The sequence below is a fragment of the Lepisosteus oculatus genome, chromosome 11 (genome assembly GCF_040954835.1).
Source record: "Lepisosteus oculatus isolate fLepOcu1 chromosome 11, fLepOcu1.hap2, whole genome shotgun sequence".
NCBI classification, from domain to species: Eukaryota; Metazoa; Chordata; class Actinopteri; order Semionotiformes; family Lepisosteidae; genus Lepisosteus; species Lepisosteus oculatus.
Window position 1 is genome coordinate 38,010,692 of NC_090706.1, and position 18,294 is coordinate 38,028,985.

General features: G+C 39.8%; 1 protein-coding gene across 1 annotated transcript; it reads left to right on the plus strand.

The window, feature by feature from the left end:
- Positions 1 to 14,909: 14,909 nt before the first annotated feature.
- Positions 14,910 to 17,454, plus strand: atoh1b (atonal bHLH transcription factor 1b). The gene has a single exon (XM_015349648.2). It carries the CDS (start codon positions 15,328 to 15,330, stop codon positions 16,189 to 16,191), a length of 864 nt encoding a protein of 287 aa, XP_015205134.2. The 5' UTR covers positions 14,910 to 15,327; the 3' UTR covers positions 16,192 to 17,454.
- The last annotated feature ends 840 nt before the right edge of the window (positions 17,455 to 18,294 follow it).

The following is an 18,294-nucleotide window of genomic DNA, read 5'->3' on the forward strand; positions in this document are numbered from 1 at the left end:
GTATTCTTACCAATTTAGAACTTTGATTCTAAAAATATTGCAACTCATTAAGTACAGGTGTAATGCATGTGATCTGGGGGAAGGTTACAAAGGTTTATGAATGTTATTATCATGTGATATTATATCTAAAGTAGTTTAATGAAGGTGGTATGTAGGTTACCTAGAGCATTGCCGAAATACAAGTTTTTAAATTAAGTTTTTTTTCCCATTTTGCCTGCTCTTATACATCTTAAATTGCTTTCAAACAATAGCCAGAAAATAACAGGTTTGCGAAGCAAAATTAGACTAATTAATTCTAAAATCATCTGCTGCAAATGTTACCATTGTTCTTCGTTTCCTATTAAACTAGCTCACGAAAGGTTTGCTAAATAAAAGAGGGAGAAGCAACATTTACCAGAATAAATGACTGCTGTTGAAAAAACTAAATGAGATTCTAAGAAAGCTAGGAAGGAGGCTGCAATCGCAATGCCTGATGACTTCAAATATCTAAAGTAACATGAAAAGAACTTTAAAACAGAGAGTTAATTACAAAATTTAATACGATTTGTGCTCTTGACAATGCAATTCAGTCTATTTGTTTCTCTAATGTGATGACATCCATTGCTGCAGACACACAAGGGAAGGAGGTTTATGCAAACATTCATATAGCATTCACAGTACTTTTTGTATTCAAAGTGCATTTAAACAAAACACTAGAGATTTAAAATACATAATGTGCATTGATATCAATCTTTGAACACTGTCAGTAGCTTTTGAATATATTCCAGCACATCACATTAATCTGACATGGGCGGCAGCCAATCTTGATATACAGTGCAAAAGTCTATAGTACAGCATTGTTTGACATTACATAACCACACCCATCTCCAAGTCTTATCTGCAAATAATCTGCCCCTCCCTTTCATTCTTTTTCTACATCTTGATCCTAAGGCACGTCATGTATTGGACACGGAGGTTCACTCTGCTGTAGTTTTATTTTTTTGGAACGTCCCATAACCAGGAATTTGTTATTCCAAGAAATGAGGAGAACCTTTCAGAGAATTTTGGATTATTTTCTGTGATCTACCAGGGTCTGCCTGCAAATCCGTATCTGACTGATTCTTTAATCAGACTTCAGTATCAATTGATTAACTTCCTTATTAAGAACGTGGAAGGAAAACGTGAAACTTATATAGGAAAACACACTAGTATTGCAAGGACAGCAAAAGCTGTTTCAAGAAAGAGGCCTCTGTACCGATTGCCAAGAACGTATTGTGGCCAATAGATCTAGATTTCCACATTTCCACTGAGCCAAAGAATGAGGGCTTTGCAACAAGTATTACTGCTCCCTTATCTCCACTCTCCCTGATAAACTAATTTAGGAATGCAAATGTCAATACAAATCGAAATGGCAGAAGAGACAAGGAAAGGTCAGTTCTAGCTGAAAAGTAGAAGGTGGAGACATGACACTTTGGAGGAACAAGTAAAGGTTTATTCCACGCTGAAAAGAGAAGAAAGAAAACACAACGTTTCGGCTGTGGAGCCTTCTTCGGGTGACAGAACACTTCGGCTGTTTAATGTTGATGAGGATGTTTAATGTTGTTTGATATTTCTGCTTTCCAGCGTGGAATTAGCCTGTACCTGCTCCTTTACAGCCAACGCAGATCCCCAGTGCAGGCACAACAAAAGATCAAGCGAGGGGCAAGAAACATGAAACGTCAGGGAGGAAACAACACTTCTGCCTGACGAAAAACTTCCCAAACTACAGTGAAAACAAAAGAAAACACTTTTAATTGGATCGTTTTTAAACTGGAGAGAGGTTTTCAGGAAATCAGCAACTTTGATTGCTTCAAATACTGGAAAAAGAAGTGCAGGTTAATTAAACCAATCTTGTAATTGGATTTTTACTTAACAAGCACGGGTGGGTTTTGTAGTGTTTTTATTTAGACTTGCTGATTACATTTTGTTTCCTTTGGGGTGCTAATGATAATTCAGATTTAAGGTGAAGGAGGTCATGCGCACAAAATTACCAAACTGGAGACCTGAAGGGCTGTGAAAAAGGCATTAAGGAATATTGCCCTGTCCTTTTTGAAATCTGACACATTACACTACTGCCCCCCAGTGATCAGAGAGACGTTTGAACATTTTGACAAGTGGCTTTTCAGAGAATACACCTGTCAATTCAGGTTCTTTACTGAAATCGTCCTCATTGTGGACACTTCTCCCGGACAGCTCCCTGGACAAGTTGTATTTCCAATACTCATAAGTTATGGTGCTATAAAGGGCAAATTTTCACCGGCTGCTCGTTTTTGACAGGTGCTTACCACATAAATAAGAACAGGGTGTGTCTATGAGTTTGAACCATTAACTGTAAAAGTTAAGAAGATTTTGGTTTGCAACGTAAAGTATGAAAGACGGGTTCAGCAACATGATCCAATCACCACAACACTGCTTTAATTGTGACCTATTACGATGCTAAAAACAGATAGTCAGTTTTTTCAAAACTGAAACTATGTACACCCCTTGAGGCAGAATGCAGAATTTTGGAAGCTATATTTTATTCCATTATCTTGATTTTCACTTCAACAACATGTTCCACAGGTACATACTTTGGTGTAAAAATAACTGTTAACTTGCTAACAGTCTCTGTCTCTGTTTTAACTATTTTTCTTTTGTAAACTGGAAACAAATTCCCAGGGTTGTTCTGTAAATCTTAAAGAACAAGACACCAATGAGATATTCTTAAATTTCAAAGATGATTTTTGTGTAAGTAGGTTTGTTCAGAAACATCCTTTCTAGCCTTTATCAGAAAGTTGGTTGTTATCTGTATTTTTTAAGCTGGAGTTCTTTTGTTTGTCTGTATTTTATATGGGTTATATATAGGTTTGTCTCTGCTAACATAACCATCTACAATAAGAGTATTTAAAAGAACTGAATGAGCTGCCTCATGTTAAAATTAATTGCAACTGTAAGGAATATGACAGCATGGTCAGTGTTAACAGACGTGCTCAGTAGAGACTGAATTCAGTTTTGTTTTCTCCTTTTTAGAACCATCTGTTCTCTCTAAAAGGTTAAAAAAAGTAAAGCATGCTAGAGTTAAAAACGATATGTATAAAATAAAGCAAGCTCAAACACAATCACGTTCTCTCTGTATATATGAGATACTCAGAACAGCAGGAAAGCAAGCATTAATTATCTGCTGTTCTTCCAATTATTGGGAACATATTACTATCGCGCAATTCGTCTCTTTAATAGGGTCAGTTTTGCTACATCTTTCTTTTTTTAATCAAGAAGCTATTGGATCTGAAAAAAATAAAATTCTAATAAAATTCTAAAGCTTGGAAAGAACTAAAACTTTCTCAGCTTTAGCAACGTTCAATGAGCTGCAAGTAATTAGGAGCTAAAGACAGAGTAAATCCTAGACAGACCGTAGCTTTGCACGAAATGGCTGGCGTTGTGTCAGACGGAGCTGGAGAAGCGGGTGATATCCCCGGAGGATTCTGTGATGACCCTACCCAACCTGGAGTAGATTATTCTTCCTGACACTCATCCCTGTTTTCCTCACCGTGTAAATCTGTGTGGTTAAATCTCCAATAGCGGCTCTAATTATTCCAAGGCTATTTTAAAAGACATCAGTCACTTTTAAAAGGTTAAGGGTTAACTACCTCCAAAGCCTGTGGTAGAAAGGTTTAGTATTTACTGTAGGCATTATATAAGTGCTGTATACATCTTTCTTGAAAGTAGTGAAAATTATTTACCTATTCCATCAGTGTGTCTTCCGTACAGTATAAAAATGGAGAGCATGTCCACATCGCATGTGATTTGTCTGTGACTGGCAAATACAAACCAGTAGCATACGTCTCACATCTTTACAATGTCAGCATTTGCCCTTCAAAAGGTAATGCTTAGTAAGATGTGCTCGAAGCAGCTTGTTGTGAGTTATAAGAAATTTCAAAGTAAGTCACCTGACTTGCTTTGCTAAACATGTAATACGCGCAAGGATAAACATTTCAGTGCAGATGTGGCCCTGTGAAGACTGTATCGGTGTCATAGTGACAAAGAAAACAGGCTTTAAAATTAAGTGCATCGAAATCTCACGGGATAAACATTCTGCCTTAAAGCAAACTGCTAGAAAACAATTAAACGATAAAACAAGCTGCCGAAAGTGAGAAACAGGATTCAACAATCAATAACAAATAAATTCTGGTGTATGGCGGAACTTTGAACTTGGTTTATATGTAGTTAATCACAAATAAGCTTGAAATTACAAAAATACATAAGACATTTGTCTAAATGTAATACATTTAGAAGACGCTTTTCAGGTCCGTAAAACTGATATATGAGGCATGGGCTCCCCCTAGTGATTGTCAAAGAAATTACAGAACTCTGTTGCGATTTTCTTTAGAGCTTTTGGAAAAGAAATCTTAAAAGGACAAATTGATGTGAATCGTCGGTTTCAAAGCATGCACAGAAATTGAAAAGACTTTAGGACTACAGGCACTGTCGGGGTGAAATGCCAGATTTGCCTCCTGATTTAAAATTCAAAAGAGATTTGTTTACTCCTAGTACTCAGAAAGGAAAGTATTATGAAATGCTAATTGCAAATAACAATATTTGTCTTCTTTTTCACCAGTTGTGAAATTTCAGGTTTGACCATAATGGAACAATATCTGTAGCCCCATAATAACAATGTCTCCTTTAATAGCATCATTTGGCAATAATAAGTAAATTAGCCAGAATGGTTACATGTGTTTTAAAATTAAAATCTGCTGTGGATAAAACAAATAATGTACATAAATAGTTTGTACAGAATGAGCTAATTGCATGAAATCTCACAAATACAAAATGCTCAAAAATGCTTTTTAAATGGGTGTCAATACCTTTAGCTATGGGCGTTTCATGACCTTGACAGGTGAAAAATCTCATGTGCATGCTTCTAAGGTACAAAAATCAATCAGAGCTCATTCATCTCCAAGAGCTGATAACACAAGAACTGAAACCTGGAGACCATACTAAGCTGTATTAAAATATGCCACTCATATTTCATACATACAGACAGTGCACCTGAAGCTGACCATTGGAGTTCAGCTTGTGCGTTGGTGAGTGCCCATCCAATGAGGGTGCCAGACTTCAGGACTGTTGTGCCAGCTCATCAATCTTGGAAGAGAGTGACCTGTCAGCAGAGAAATCCTTCCCTTGACCTTGTGATCTTTCGTCATCTCTACCCAGTGGAGACAGCTGCACCCTGGCTGTAGAAACCTATCAATATCCCTAAGGCCACCCATCTCATCTCTGGTGATAAGACACAGGAAAACTGCACAGAGAATGAAAAAAGAAATGATTTGAGTTCCTCTACACTGTAACCCTGTTAGGCCTGAGGGAATAAATTCTGTCATTTCTACCATGGGCAAGTGCTACTGATTAGCACTACAAATAGCTATACCTCCTAAAAGAAAGGTTACAATCCATATTCGGCTAATTAAAACATTCTGCAATAGTGCATTTTATCCACAATTATTATTTGCGGTAGCATATACGGTACTATGGTGTATGTGCAAATCATCCATGGACTATGCTGCAAAAATGGCTGTAACGTTGCTGGAGTTTCATACGACATATCTAATTGTGAGAGAGGGTGGGGAGTGTGTGCTTTGACTGGTGCTTTGTGGAGCTCAAGGTCAGAGTGGTGGCTGACAAGCCTCTATCTGCCACATGTTGTCTTGACACAATAGGAGTCACTACTGGGTTATTCAGTCTCCTCCTTATCTGCAGCTCTATTGTCGTACATTGTTACTTAATTGCTTCTCCACCTCTTAGCAAACAGACATGGCTACTGCTGGAAGCTGACAGCAAATTTCATCTGCACATTGGGCTGATTTTATCCCTCAACTTTGTGCTGTTTACTTTCATGACAGTAATGAGGCTGCACTGTGCAGAACATTAATGCTATTGTGCAACCTCTGAGCAGACCTTTAAAAATAACCACATATTCCTAATGAATATGAATGTTTGGTGTTGTTAGACAATACAAACTAGCACACATTCAAGATATATAAATCTTTTTAAAATACTGTTTAGAAATAGGAATATTATATATATATTATATATAAATATAATACAATAGGACTGAACAGAGTCTTATAGATTACCATCACAAAGTCTGTTTGAATGTTTGAAAGTTTGTGTATCTATGTTGTTTCCTGCATGGTGTCCGAACTGTGAATTGTCTACAATAATAAGATAATCATATTAATATTAATCATTGTATTAATGTTAATTAATTCAAATTATTTTCAAGCTAAGGGTATTATTCATGCTTAGCATTTGCTCTTTTTCTTATGCTTCCTCGTTTTTTTTTTTGTTACAGGGGGGTTATGTAGGGAAGAGCACTCTAGCAGATAACACTCTGTTAATATCCTGGGGCAAGAAACTCTAGCCCTTGTCCTGAAGAGCTCCAATCTGACCTGACCTGTGGGTTTTTGCAGGTCACTATCAGATCAGCAGCTTCTTAAGATATGATACAACTCCACTGTGACTACATGAAACAGATGATTTGTTAAATGAAGTAATGCAGAGATCATTAAGACTCACAGTATAAGTATTCATCATCTCTCAAGGACCAGAGTTCTCTTACTTGAATGAATGACTCGCTTGGTTCATAAGTGGCTTGTAGGTGTTGCCAATCATTAAAAACAGGTGACCTATGGGGAACTTCAGGACCACAGTTGGAGACTATACCACATATATGCACCACACTCCACAAACCCCTGTACAATCTAAATACTGCAGATGTCCAGCCACCTGATATCAGTGGAACAACTCTTAGCCCTGTAGGAATGCCACACTTTTCTTGTGTAGCTTCCGAGTTACCACACAGTAACAGGTAGATTAGGGATGCAATCTGCATGCTGGATTGAAGTGTGAGTAGTCTCGGGGGCTTCAGTCCTTCAAGCAGGAGCCTTGAATAGAAAACACATGCTGTTCCATAGCCCTACTCCAAACGACGAAGAAAGTAATTACAAGGCCCAGAGGACTGCTAAGCACTTTTAGTTCTAGGAGTGAGGCGACGTGTACTTCAGAATGGTTTGGCTGAGGCTGTTGCTCTGCAGGTCTCTGCATGCTCCAGTGAGTCTGTACCCAGCCCCCTGCTGCGGAAAACAGCACATACACGAGTCCTTCACCTCAGCCCGCAGTTCGAAATTCATGCAGCCATTGTGGGGCTAACGAACCATGAACAACGCTAAATAATTGCTATATCATCACCTTTGAAACTGACTTGGCTTAACGTCGGATTCGCCTCATCGTAGCATTGCACTGCAGATCAATAAATCTTGTCATCGATTTGAACACAAATCCTGAACGCGGAGTTAGTTTGCAACATCAGAGTGATTTAAGAGGGGTAAGAGGGGGGTGTGAATGTTGCTGCTGTGATCGTTCGCAGCGGGGAAAAAAAAATTCAGCGGAATTATAAAATGATTTTAGTGAGCTGCGTACTTGGTGATGCGCAGGCTATTTACTATCGCGTATGCTAAAAAGCGGGGTTGTACACAGTTTGGCTTTTTACCTGCGTCGGAATTGTTGACTGTGAAGGCTTTCAAAACACCATGTTCACAGAGAAGAAACATACGCAGTTCAGGGCTCGGTATGGAATTTTTTCAAGCCAACCCCTTCGGCTAAAGGACTCCTCTGGTGCATCAGGTACAACGTCTGCAGGCGCTGCCCCAGGGGGCTCGGGTAGGGGCGTCATACTCAACCCCAATGAAAGGACCAAAGGGAAGAGCTTCTCTTTGATTGTGGAAGCGTGTGACTGTTTGTGTGATCCGACCCAGGGCATGTTACAAAGAAGCCGGCCTTGTTAACCATCCTCTCCCCTGTGTGTGTGTGTGTGTGTGTGTGTGTGTGTGTGTGTGTGTGTGTTCCCTAAGCCACCCAGCAGGAAGCAAACGGCCGTGGAAAAGCGAATGCCCCGAGTTTTAAAATTAGACCTTTCTGACATACAGTGCAACAAATTTAATCCAGCGTTACCACCACAATCTTCTGTTCTTTAGGACGAAAACCTTGGAAAGGAAGCAGAAAAGAGAGTTGTAGATCTCCGCCGGAATAATTATTGGTTATTGATGGACTTTTCATCCATTGTTGTATGAAATATCTATAATATACAATTGATTTTACTTAGGCCTTGTGTGTTTGGGCTTTTTAAACAAAACTTTTTTATTTAGAAATTGTGATCCATATTGGAGTGGACAAAGATTCGCTGAACCGTTTTATTGTGGGCGACAAGAGGTGCCGTTTTTAAAGGATTCGTTACAAAATGAGTTGCGTTTAATTTAATAAACTCCCCGTAGTTAAACGATACTATTCTGTATAACGCCCCGGCGATGCCTCTAGTCCCACTGACCGTTGGGTGTATTTCAATTACTAGGCTAATTCAACTGACAACTACGGTTTACACACACAGGCTCTGTGCCCGTGAGGAAGCTATCAAACTACTAAGACCAACTCTGGAAAATTATTTTAATAATGGGGTAATTTCACAGTACAAATTGCCCGAACACTTGCCAGTTCATATCGTATTAGAAACTACCACAGTTATCTTAAGCTTAATAACCCCTACATTATAATGGGAAATAAGTTTCCTGCCCTAAATTTATTACTAAATTCTCTTATTAGCGCGTGCAACCCTACATTATCTTCAGCAGTGAGTCATTTACTTGATCAGTCAGCAGTACAGCACCGCCCCTGTGGCTTCGGGTAAATTAAGATAATTATATAGTTTCAAACATCAAGGGCTAAGGCTATATATTTTTTGTTCTTCAAGCTTTATCCTACGTTCCAATGAACTCCCATCTTTAAATTATGTCTATTGTCTTATCTCAAGATACTCTATCCGACCAAGAACGTTCTCTTTAATTATGTCGCGCAAGGCACAGAAAGCATACTAAGCTAGGGTTAGTTAGAAAGGGGGGCATTTAGCTTCAACTCACTGGGCCAGGAAGAAATCCTGCCTTTTTCTGATTTCAGCTGGTGGCTTGGACATTAAAGGTCATGAATCACCACGAGTATAATTTGCTGAAGTTAATTAGGCCTGCTTCTGGAATTCTGGCGGGCGAAAAAGCATCAAGTCTTAGCGAAGATGTCGCGCACATAACTTTTTCATTCTCAAATGACGATCCAGACTGACATGTTTTCCTACAATATCTTTACGATCTCGCGAAAAGTTAATACAGCACCTAACCCTGCCTGTTCGCTTCTGTGCGCAGAGCTGACCACAAGTGCACGTGTTACACCTTAACGGAAGTCGTTACAGTCAACAAAATAGTAAACGTCTAATTAGAAAATGCTAATCGCACAATTACTTTTCCTTTCAATTATAGTAGGTTTAAAAGTGTGCAACAACTAATATGTGATTTTCCTCTTTAGTTCAGAGCACTGTAGCATATGCAGGACATTAGGACCCTTAACTTATGACTAAAAACCTCACTGCTTGATCATCTAATTGATGAAGCTACTTCTGGATTTTGGCAGAACAGGATACAGCCAATCAGGAATTAAATTTAGAGATCTAGCGCTATTGGACAGGCATGTACAGCGTGGACTCATGCCTTTGATCCTCTGTAAACACAGTGTTTCTTAAGTGTGCAGATGGACAGGTACAAAGCAAACATACAACAATAATAACAGTCCTCAATCATGTTTGGGGTGTGCTATTACAGTGTACCCAGAAATAGAAATATAACCTGGTTTCAGAGCAGAGCAAGTAGATTTCCTTGGACACTACTTCAGTGTTCAAATCCTTCCCCTGCTCTTGGTAGAAAATGCCTTATAACCTGCAGACAGATACTACCATATGAGAGCCCTTCTACAGCAGCAAGTGATAAACTGAAAAACCCCTGAAGCATCAATATCAGGTACATCATCACAAGCTGGCCTCACCAGGGATAGTGAACAAGCGATTCTCATGGAGAGCGCTCAAGCTGAGAAGAGAGTTGGGAGCCTAAAAGAGCAAATTGAAACCAATATTAAAGCCCAAGGTGTACAGTATGTACTGTACTGTTCATTACGTTGCTCATTCTGGGGAGAGGGGGTAAACCAGCTAGTAAGGCACTTGTCTCGACTCATCTCTTATGTGCAGAAAGTACTGATACTGCAAAGATGAGAGCAAATGACTGGCGAGTTCAAGAAAAAGAAAGCAACAGCAGTGGAACTGTACCTATTGTGGGTAGGAATATTAACTCGCTCTTGCCCGAATATGATGCTGGATCATAACACATGCTCCACCACTTGTTCTTCCACCTTTTACACTTGCACAGCCAATGTTGTAGTGTCCTGGGGAAAGTATTCATATTGAAGACTTCTAAGGGTCAACAAGCTACAGTAATTGTCAGCAAAACATTAAATATGTTGATGTTGATTAAGCACTCACACATGGGAACATAATATCTGGTGGAATTACCTTTGCCCTCCACCAACCATGCACACAAAACTGGTGCTGTTCCTTTCCACTCCTCTGGGCAGGTTTGCTCAACCTCTCTCAAGTTTCCTGGGGATCTCCTTTACAAGCTCTCCCGTTTTCTTTGTTGCAGACTCCAGACAGGACCTGGGATTGTTGTGCAGTAGAGACTTCTTTCTGGACTCTCTGCCATACTGTACAGTAAGGACATTTTCTCCCATCGCAGCCACTGACCTCTGTAGCTTTTTTGAAGTCATTCTTTGAAAAAAGAGTTGACTCTTTGTTTGACTGAAGGATCCTACAGAGATGGATGCATTTTGAAATCATATGAAGCCCTGTTATTGCACACATCGTAATTGTTTAAGGTAATTGTACTGGTTCTTTAGAGTAATGTTGTGTGTTGAACTTAATTCAGGTTTGCAAACTTGTTTTTTGTCTTTCTTTCCTTTTGTTTTCTGTTTTGGGTGTGCAAAGTAGGTTCTGCTTTTAGCAAATATTGATTGCTATTTTAAAGTGTCATGACTGCAAAATTTAAAGCAACAAAATGTGAAAACCGTGCAAACTATGCAAGTCTGGTTCAGTGCCTTGCAAACTGCCACATATACAGTAGCTGTTGCTCCTTGATTACTGATCATCCCACCTGAATTCCAGTGTGCTATGAGCTACCAATGCCACGTCACTAGATGGTTTAATGTCTTAAATATGCCATATTTATTAGCTGTGTCAATGGTACAATATATACAGCACATATAAAGGGCATACAAAAAAGTGTTTGCATAATACATACTGTACGTGTGTGATCAACAGAGAAAATACAGCATGATCAACTGCACGACCTGGGCCAGGCATTCAAATAACCTTCAGCTCCGCTCTGCAGTGATCCCTCTGAGGACTTATACATTAGTGCTTAGTGCTCCTAAACTCTGGATCTGGCTCAACATGATACATTATCTGCTGACCTTTAAAACCACATACATAATTCAAAAGAATACAGGACGAAACAACATAATTATGCAGATTGTATTTGAGGTGAAAATAAAGCAAAGAGGATCTGGGTAGTGTGCTGATTTTCCCGATGCACGTGTTCCTGAAGTTCACACTTGCCCGATTACCTGGAAATCCTAAGGAAAGTTTCTTTTTTTGTTGTTGTTCCATGCTGTTGCAAGAAAATTAAAATGTAACCTAACAGAAAGTACGTAATGCAACCCGGAAACCACACGCGGACTCAAAAGCTGTACAGCCCCCCAAATCGCGCTGACTTTTGAAACCAGAAGTGACCCCGCTGATGATGCCCACACGACCACAAGTCCCTCCCGCCTCTCCTCCCCCCCCCCCCACCGCGCAGCAGATGGAAAGTGAAGCCCGGCACCCTCACCCTTCAGTCGGCAGGGCTACAGGCTGTCGCGGCGGTGGTGGGGGGACAGGGGAATGAAATATTCATGGAGGAATGAAAGGGCTCCCCTGGTTGGAGAGAGTGCCCGTTTAACCAACCGCGGCAAGGCTCATTAACTCGTCGGCGGGAGGGAAGGTCACGGCAATTTCCTCGATACCACAGCCAGCGTTCACCGCCTGTTTCCCCGTGTATGCATATTAGGGTACCCCTCTCCAAAAAAAAAGCATTTTCTTTGTTGCCTTTGGTATTATGAGCATCCTATATTTAATTGCGTGTGTAGCTCGGGATGGGTCAGAGTTTCCAATCCAATAACTGTCGGCTTCGTTGTCTTTTATTTTTCTTCTTTTTTTTTGGCATTCGGCATAGTGTGTCAGTTGTGAAATATTTATTTTAAAGACACAGAAGAAGACATCAGAAAGCGTAAACACACTGAAACAGTTCTTAATTAAAGCGTTTGTTGTCAGAAAACACGGACTGATGGTTTCAGTACAATCCATACAACAATCACTGATTTATGAGTGGAGTACCATCGCTAAATTTCTAGAAACTGTAAAAATATCTTTTCGGTTTGGATTTGTTCTCGTAAACTTCAGATAAGTGAGCAAACGGGAGTTCTCTGAAGAAAGACTAAGCCCGTGCCCAGTTTGTCGCCTTTAATGTAGATTAGAAATTCACTGGTCAATATTATTTTCATTTTCTCATTCCCCAGCTGCAGCCGGAGCTAAACACACGGATAAGACAAGTTTTATGGTACGGCAATCGATGCAAACGGACAAAAAAATCTTTTGACTAATTTTAGATAAGGTAGTGGCAATAAATCATTGGTTTTAGGTCGCTCCTTCAAACCTCAAGCCGCGTTGCTTATGATTTGTAAGGATGCCTAAAGCTCTGCACATCCGTTTGAGAATGAAGCAACAAGAAACATACTGTAGGTTTGAACATCCGGCTCGACCTATCGAAAGACCATGCCTGTTCCTCCCCACTGGAGACTAGGATCAAAACATTTTATCGCAGAGAGCAATTATGTCAAATTTCAAACACCACTGTATCTTATGAACTGCTTTATGTTTTCGTGTCATTATATGATTATTGCGAGAATATTCACTTAATCCTGACAAGGTAGTGCATCAAATCGACGTTACTTTTGAAGAAAAACATGTCTACAGTGACAATAAATGAGTTTATAAATTGCGGCACGTCGTTTAATCCGTCACCTGTACTTTAATTGCCAATCAGCCTACCCCAGACGACATTGCAATGATCTTAATTAATCAGGTTGTGATGTGTCGTGGCGACTATAAAGAATGTCTGATCGTTGACTCTGCCCACTGTGAGCTTTAATGACGAGAGGAGTAAGTAAAAAATGATCATGCAGACTGATGCGTCTTCAATGAGTGATGAACCACAGGAGCTTGTTCCAGTGAATAAAGAGCCCCTGAAAGTTAAACAGTTTAGTTGCGCAGCATATGGAAGATGAAACTTTCTTGGACTCTGCAGCACGTGGCGCAGAGGGACTAAAAAAGACAATGCAGGGTTTAATAGATTTACTACTACTACTAATAATAATAATAAATTATTAATACTTATAATTCCGCTTATTTCTAGTAAGAGACGTGACATGCGTAGAGTCTTATCCCGCTACTATAAAGCGCAAAACGGGATGATATCCTTAAAGGAGGACATGTACTGTAAAATACAAAGAGGGGGACCCATTCTTAAAAAATAAAAATAAAAATCCAAAGCATTTTCACTGTGAGCGCAGTTTTCTGGGTAAATAAAAGTATTCTTGTATCGAGTTTATCAGTTCAAGTGCTCCAGGTCTTTTCCTGCGACAGGTGCTCCTCCGTCGGCTTGTTTTTCACCTGTTCGTTTTATGGTTTCTCATAACGCACTCAAGATTATCCGTTTTTACAACTTTGTATGGGAACTGTCCGACCACAAGTTAACAGTCACTTCCCCGCACTGGCACTATCCACCTCAGGATGCCTTGTGGCTAAAACGGTATCTTATCTCGACAATATATTGTACGGAATAGATGTACTACGGGATAATAAAGTTTTAAACATGTGATAGTCTGATACACTGTTATTAAGACGGGCTCCGGCGTCGTGCATGTCAGTGTTTGTATAAGGTGATCTGGCTCAGTCAATATGGGATGTTTGCAGCAATTTGGGCTGCTCGCTATTTAACGTAATCCTCCATAATGGGACACATCCGGGAGCTGGATTAATAATTAATATGATTATTTTTCGTATTTTTGATATTTTGATATGCTTTATACTAATTTAGCAAATTTGAACAACATGCCACCTAGTTTGCAGGAAGAATTTGGAAAAATATTTGTTTAAGGTGACAAAACGTAACGTCCAATGGTACTTAATCTATGCGCAAGACACCAACGTTTTGGTAAATCTGAATCATATTTAATCTAATTCAGGATGTGGCCCAATTAAACCTACCATGTTGCGCAATCCTACTGCATAAAATAAAAGACAAATTAGTGAACTCATTTCAGACTGTGGTTTTAGAAGCTCTTTATCGGGGTATCATCATATTCAGCTTTAAAGTAAAATCGTATTTAGCAAGTTGTGTGTCGCGCATCAAGAGCGTGACAAAAACATTTTTCTTTTTAGAAACAAAAAGAAAAACAAACAAAAAATATTATTGACTGATCATCTGTAAGAAGGGCTGAACGTGACCTCTCTTGCAAGAGCAAGGAATAGTGTAATGACTTCAGCTTTTTAAATATTCAGTCGCAACGTCGGATATAACATTTTCAAGTGTTAGCATTTGGCACTGGGGTGCGAAAATAATTCGTGAACCGTATATGAAACTGTGTGTGGAAAGTGTATTTTTCAAGTCTCACTTCTTCATTAAATAAACACGAAGACATTTTATTAACCATGATTGTTCTTATTGGCAATCCTATAAATGAAACGATAATTCATCCTTCCATGTGACAGTTTTATATATACAGGGACGGAAATATTTATTTTCGATGCAGACGTGTTATTTGGGATGTAGAAGTCGTGGAGAATGGGTTAAACTCTGTAGAAAATAGGCTAGCCATTGAGTTCGTGCGATTCATTGCGCTTGAATTGTTTTGAATCTTATTACAACTTTTTTTGTTGTTGACGGTGGTTGTCCGCTGCACAGAGTTTAGGATTGGCAGTCAAGACCCAGACGCGCAGTGGAATAGGGCGGGGACAGCAGCAGTTGCAGAATTTAAAGAGTGGAGAGGGTGCAGCACAGCTGATAAAAGTGAGTCATTCACTGCAGCCCTTCTCAAACACATAGCTACCAGGTGGCATAAAAAATTGGGTAATTAGGATAGTGCGCAAACATATAAGAGAAGCAGTAGGAAATTGCAGCACATAAACTGTGTGAAAGTTGACTTATTTCCGTGCCTGCATATTGTTATGTTACATCAGTTTGTCCGATTTGTAGAATCGGATAAGTACAACTAAAATAACATTCCGTTTTCAGTTGTATCTGACATTAGAAGATGACCCTGACAAATGCAAAACTAGCCTTGCTGAGCTGGACCGATGGGAGCATCCAGGAATGCCACAGTGAGGAACTCAAGTTTTCCGAAATCTCGAGATTGGCGCACAGCGACCCGAGGAGCTGGCTGAGCCCTTTCCAGCCTGGGGGTCCGGGGCCCGTTTCATTCCCGGCCCCGGGAGGAGCGGTCCCGGCTCTGTACGACCACGGGTCACTAGAAGTTGACCTCCAAAAAATGGTATCCAGGAATGCATTATCCAACAGCGCTGTTATGAACGAGAGGGACTTTGATAAATTGAGAGGAGACGCGAATAAGCGGAGCATCTCTCACTACCCCGGCCCGCAGAAGCACAGGCGGGTGGCTGCCAACGCAAGAGAGAGGCGGAGGATGCACGGGCTCAACAGGGCGTTTGACAAGCTGAGAAGCGTCATTCCCTCCCTGGAAAACGAAAAGAAGCTGTCCAAGTATGACACTCTGCAGATGGCGCAAATATACATCACTGAACTCTCCGAGCTACTGGCCGGCGTGGGCAAAACCGACTGCAGGAGCGGCGCTGGCGACAGTCTCGGCGGAGACCTGGGGGGCCAGGTGAGGACAAGCAGCCAGCCGCAAACGTGCTTGCCCGAAGTGAGGGTCGGGAGCAGCGCGAATTACTCCCTGGACAGCCCGCCCTCCTCCGCCCGGTTCTCCGCGCTCGGCGAGTCTCAGGGCGTGACCGCTGCGGTCGGGCACCTGATTATCCTCTCGAACCCGAAGCCGGCTCTGGGGAGCGACAGCAAGAGCATGGGGGCGTCCTCTAACGGCAGCGACGGAGAGTCTCCCAACTGCAGTGACTGCGAGGACGGACACTCGGAAAGACATTAACCGGACTGCCTTAGGCCAGGATGAAAATGAGTGCTTTAGAGTAGACAGAACTGTGCGTGACCGGCGTAGAAACGATAGTACCATCCGCACTACAGCTTTTATATACACTTTACAAAACAGGCAAGTAACTTATAGGGCACTCGACCTAGATAGTGGGTTCATTGCTGTGTTTAGGAGACGGAAAAAGGAAGTTTCACAGGAAGTAAGAAGTTTGTAGTAGAATGACACGCGATTATTCACTGTAACCCAGATGCTGTGGAATCGACACACCCACACATCTTGTGCAAGACCTGCACACAACTATCTTACTCGCTTGTCAGTAATGTTTCTTTTTCGTAAATCGTTTTTTGTCTGCTTCAAAAGTCTGTTCTCGAGTAACAAACTAAATCCAGAAGGTGTGTTGCCTATAAACTGCCGAATGAGTTTTCTTTTTTTTTCTCCTTTAAATGTTATCTTCAATATATTTTCTGAGGAAATGTCCGACGAATCTAAGGGAAATACATTTTGGCTGGTCTAAACGTATGGCTTGACACGTTAAATGCCCGTTAAACTCTTCTACGTACGAGAGAATATAACTTTGTCTATCTTTACCACACGTGTATTTTCTTTGTGTACTACAAAAGGGATCCGGGATACATTTGAAGGCAAAAGTCTCGTCGAAGTTGTGCCCTTGTATTGTCTTGTTCTTGTTAAAACACAATGGCACATCACTGTCGTTTTTCGTAAGTTTGGATTCTATCTTACAGTTAAGAACTCTAAATTAATCTATGTAAGAACATGTGCTTTTTAACCAAAATGCTTAAGCTCAGGGTTTTTAAACGGGGACAATGTCACAAAAATGCCAACCCCGTTTATTAAGGCAAAACATTATAAATCTTTTAAATAAAGGTTAAAAACGCTCTCATCATCACCGTAAGAAATAAAATGTTCTTTGTCTCACTACTCCAAGTTCCAAATAAAACACTATATGCAGAGGATCTATGACTAACTTTATTTTTAATGTAATTAATATATTCTTATAGAAAAATGCAGGTGAGATTGCTTATAGTTGCACTTTATGGAAAAAAGATAGGGTAGTTGATGGAAACTGGTCGTAGAGACTGTTTTAACTCTGTAATGCATTGTCTTCACACATTTTAAATGTATGTTATTTTGTTATTTATGTTTTACTGTCCATCCAAAAAGTAGTGAACTATTCTTGTTATTTTATCGATGTTATTATTTAATTTGTTTTCGAACGATGCTAAATAAATTTTTCACAAAGTTCAAATATTCTTCTTCCCGTTTTTGTTCGTTAAAGTGGAATTAAAAATATAAAAAGATCCAGCGTGTAAACGGAAAAGCATTTTCTCTGACTCATGTCCTCATTAATTCTGAAGGATCTGTATTTGTATTATTTAAAGCCCAGGTTATACTAACTGAAAAGGTCAAAAGAAAAGTTTCTTCGTTATCAGATGTCTAAGGTTTCATTTCTGTTTTTAATCTACTGAGTAATGTACTCAGAACATTAAAGTGTAATTGTGATGTCCCGAGTTTTAAATCCAGCATCTTATCCTAGGTGATTAATTTGAGGATTACAAAAGGAACGAAATAAATTTTAAAGGAGCATTTTTTCAGTCTCCCGTGAGAATTGTGGATAAACTATGTTGTCATTTGGCGTGTCAGAATAAATTGAATTATATATCTTTGAAATCGCGAGAAAACCAAAACTAAGAAGTGAAAAACAAGGTTCTATGTGTATATCCGCATACAGTGTATATATAAAAGGGTGTTTTGTAATTTTGTAATGTTTACTATTCAACAAAGTTTGATTCAACATGGACTTTGTGAAAACAAATGTTTCGATTGAAAGCATAGGTCTAATGTGTATGAAGCTCTCTAACTCATTATACTATATAACCGAAAAATATTACCTTTTCTGTATGCTTTTGATTTGAATTTTAGAGTTTCATACCTTTCACTGTTTTTTTTTTTTTTTTTTGCGTCTAAGGGATGATCGAAATAAGACGTTTACAGCACTTGCTGTGCTAGGAGCCATGGGACAGAACTGGAAGTTACATGTGCAGTATTATTATACAGTTTAAATAAGTTGCTTTTCATTCT

Coding starts and splice junctions, on each gene's coding strand:
- atoh1b (XM_015349648.2), top strand. CDS start 15,328: ATGACCCTGACAAATGCAAAACTAGCCTTGCTGAGCTGGACCGATGGG.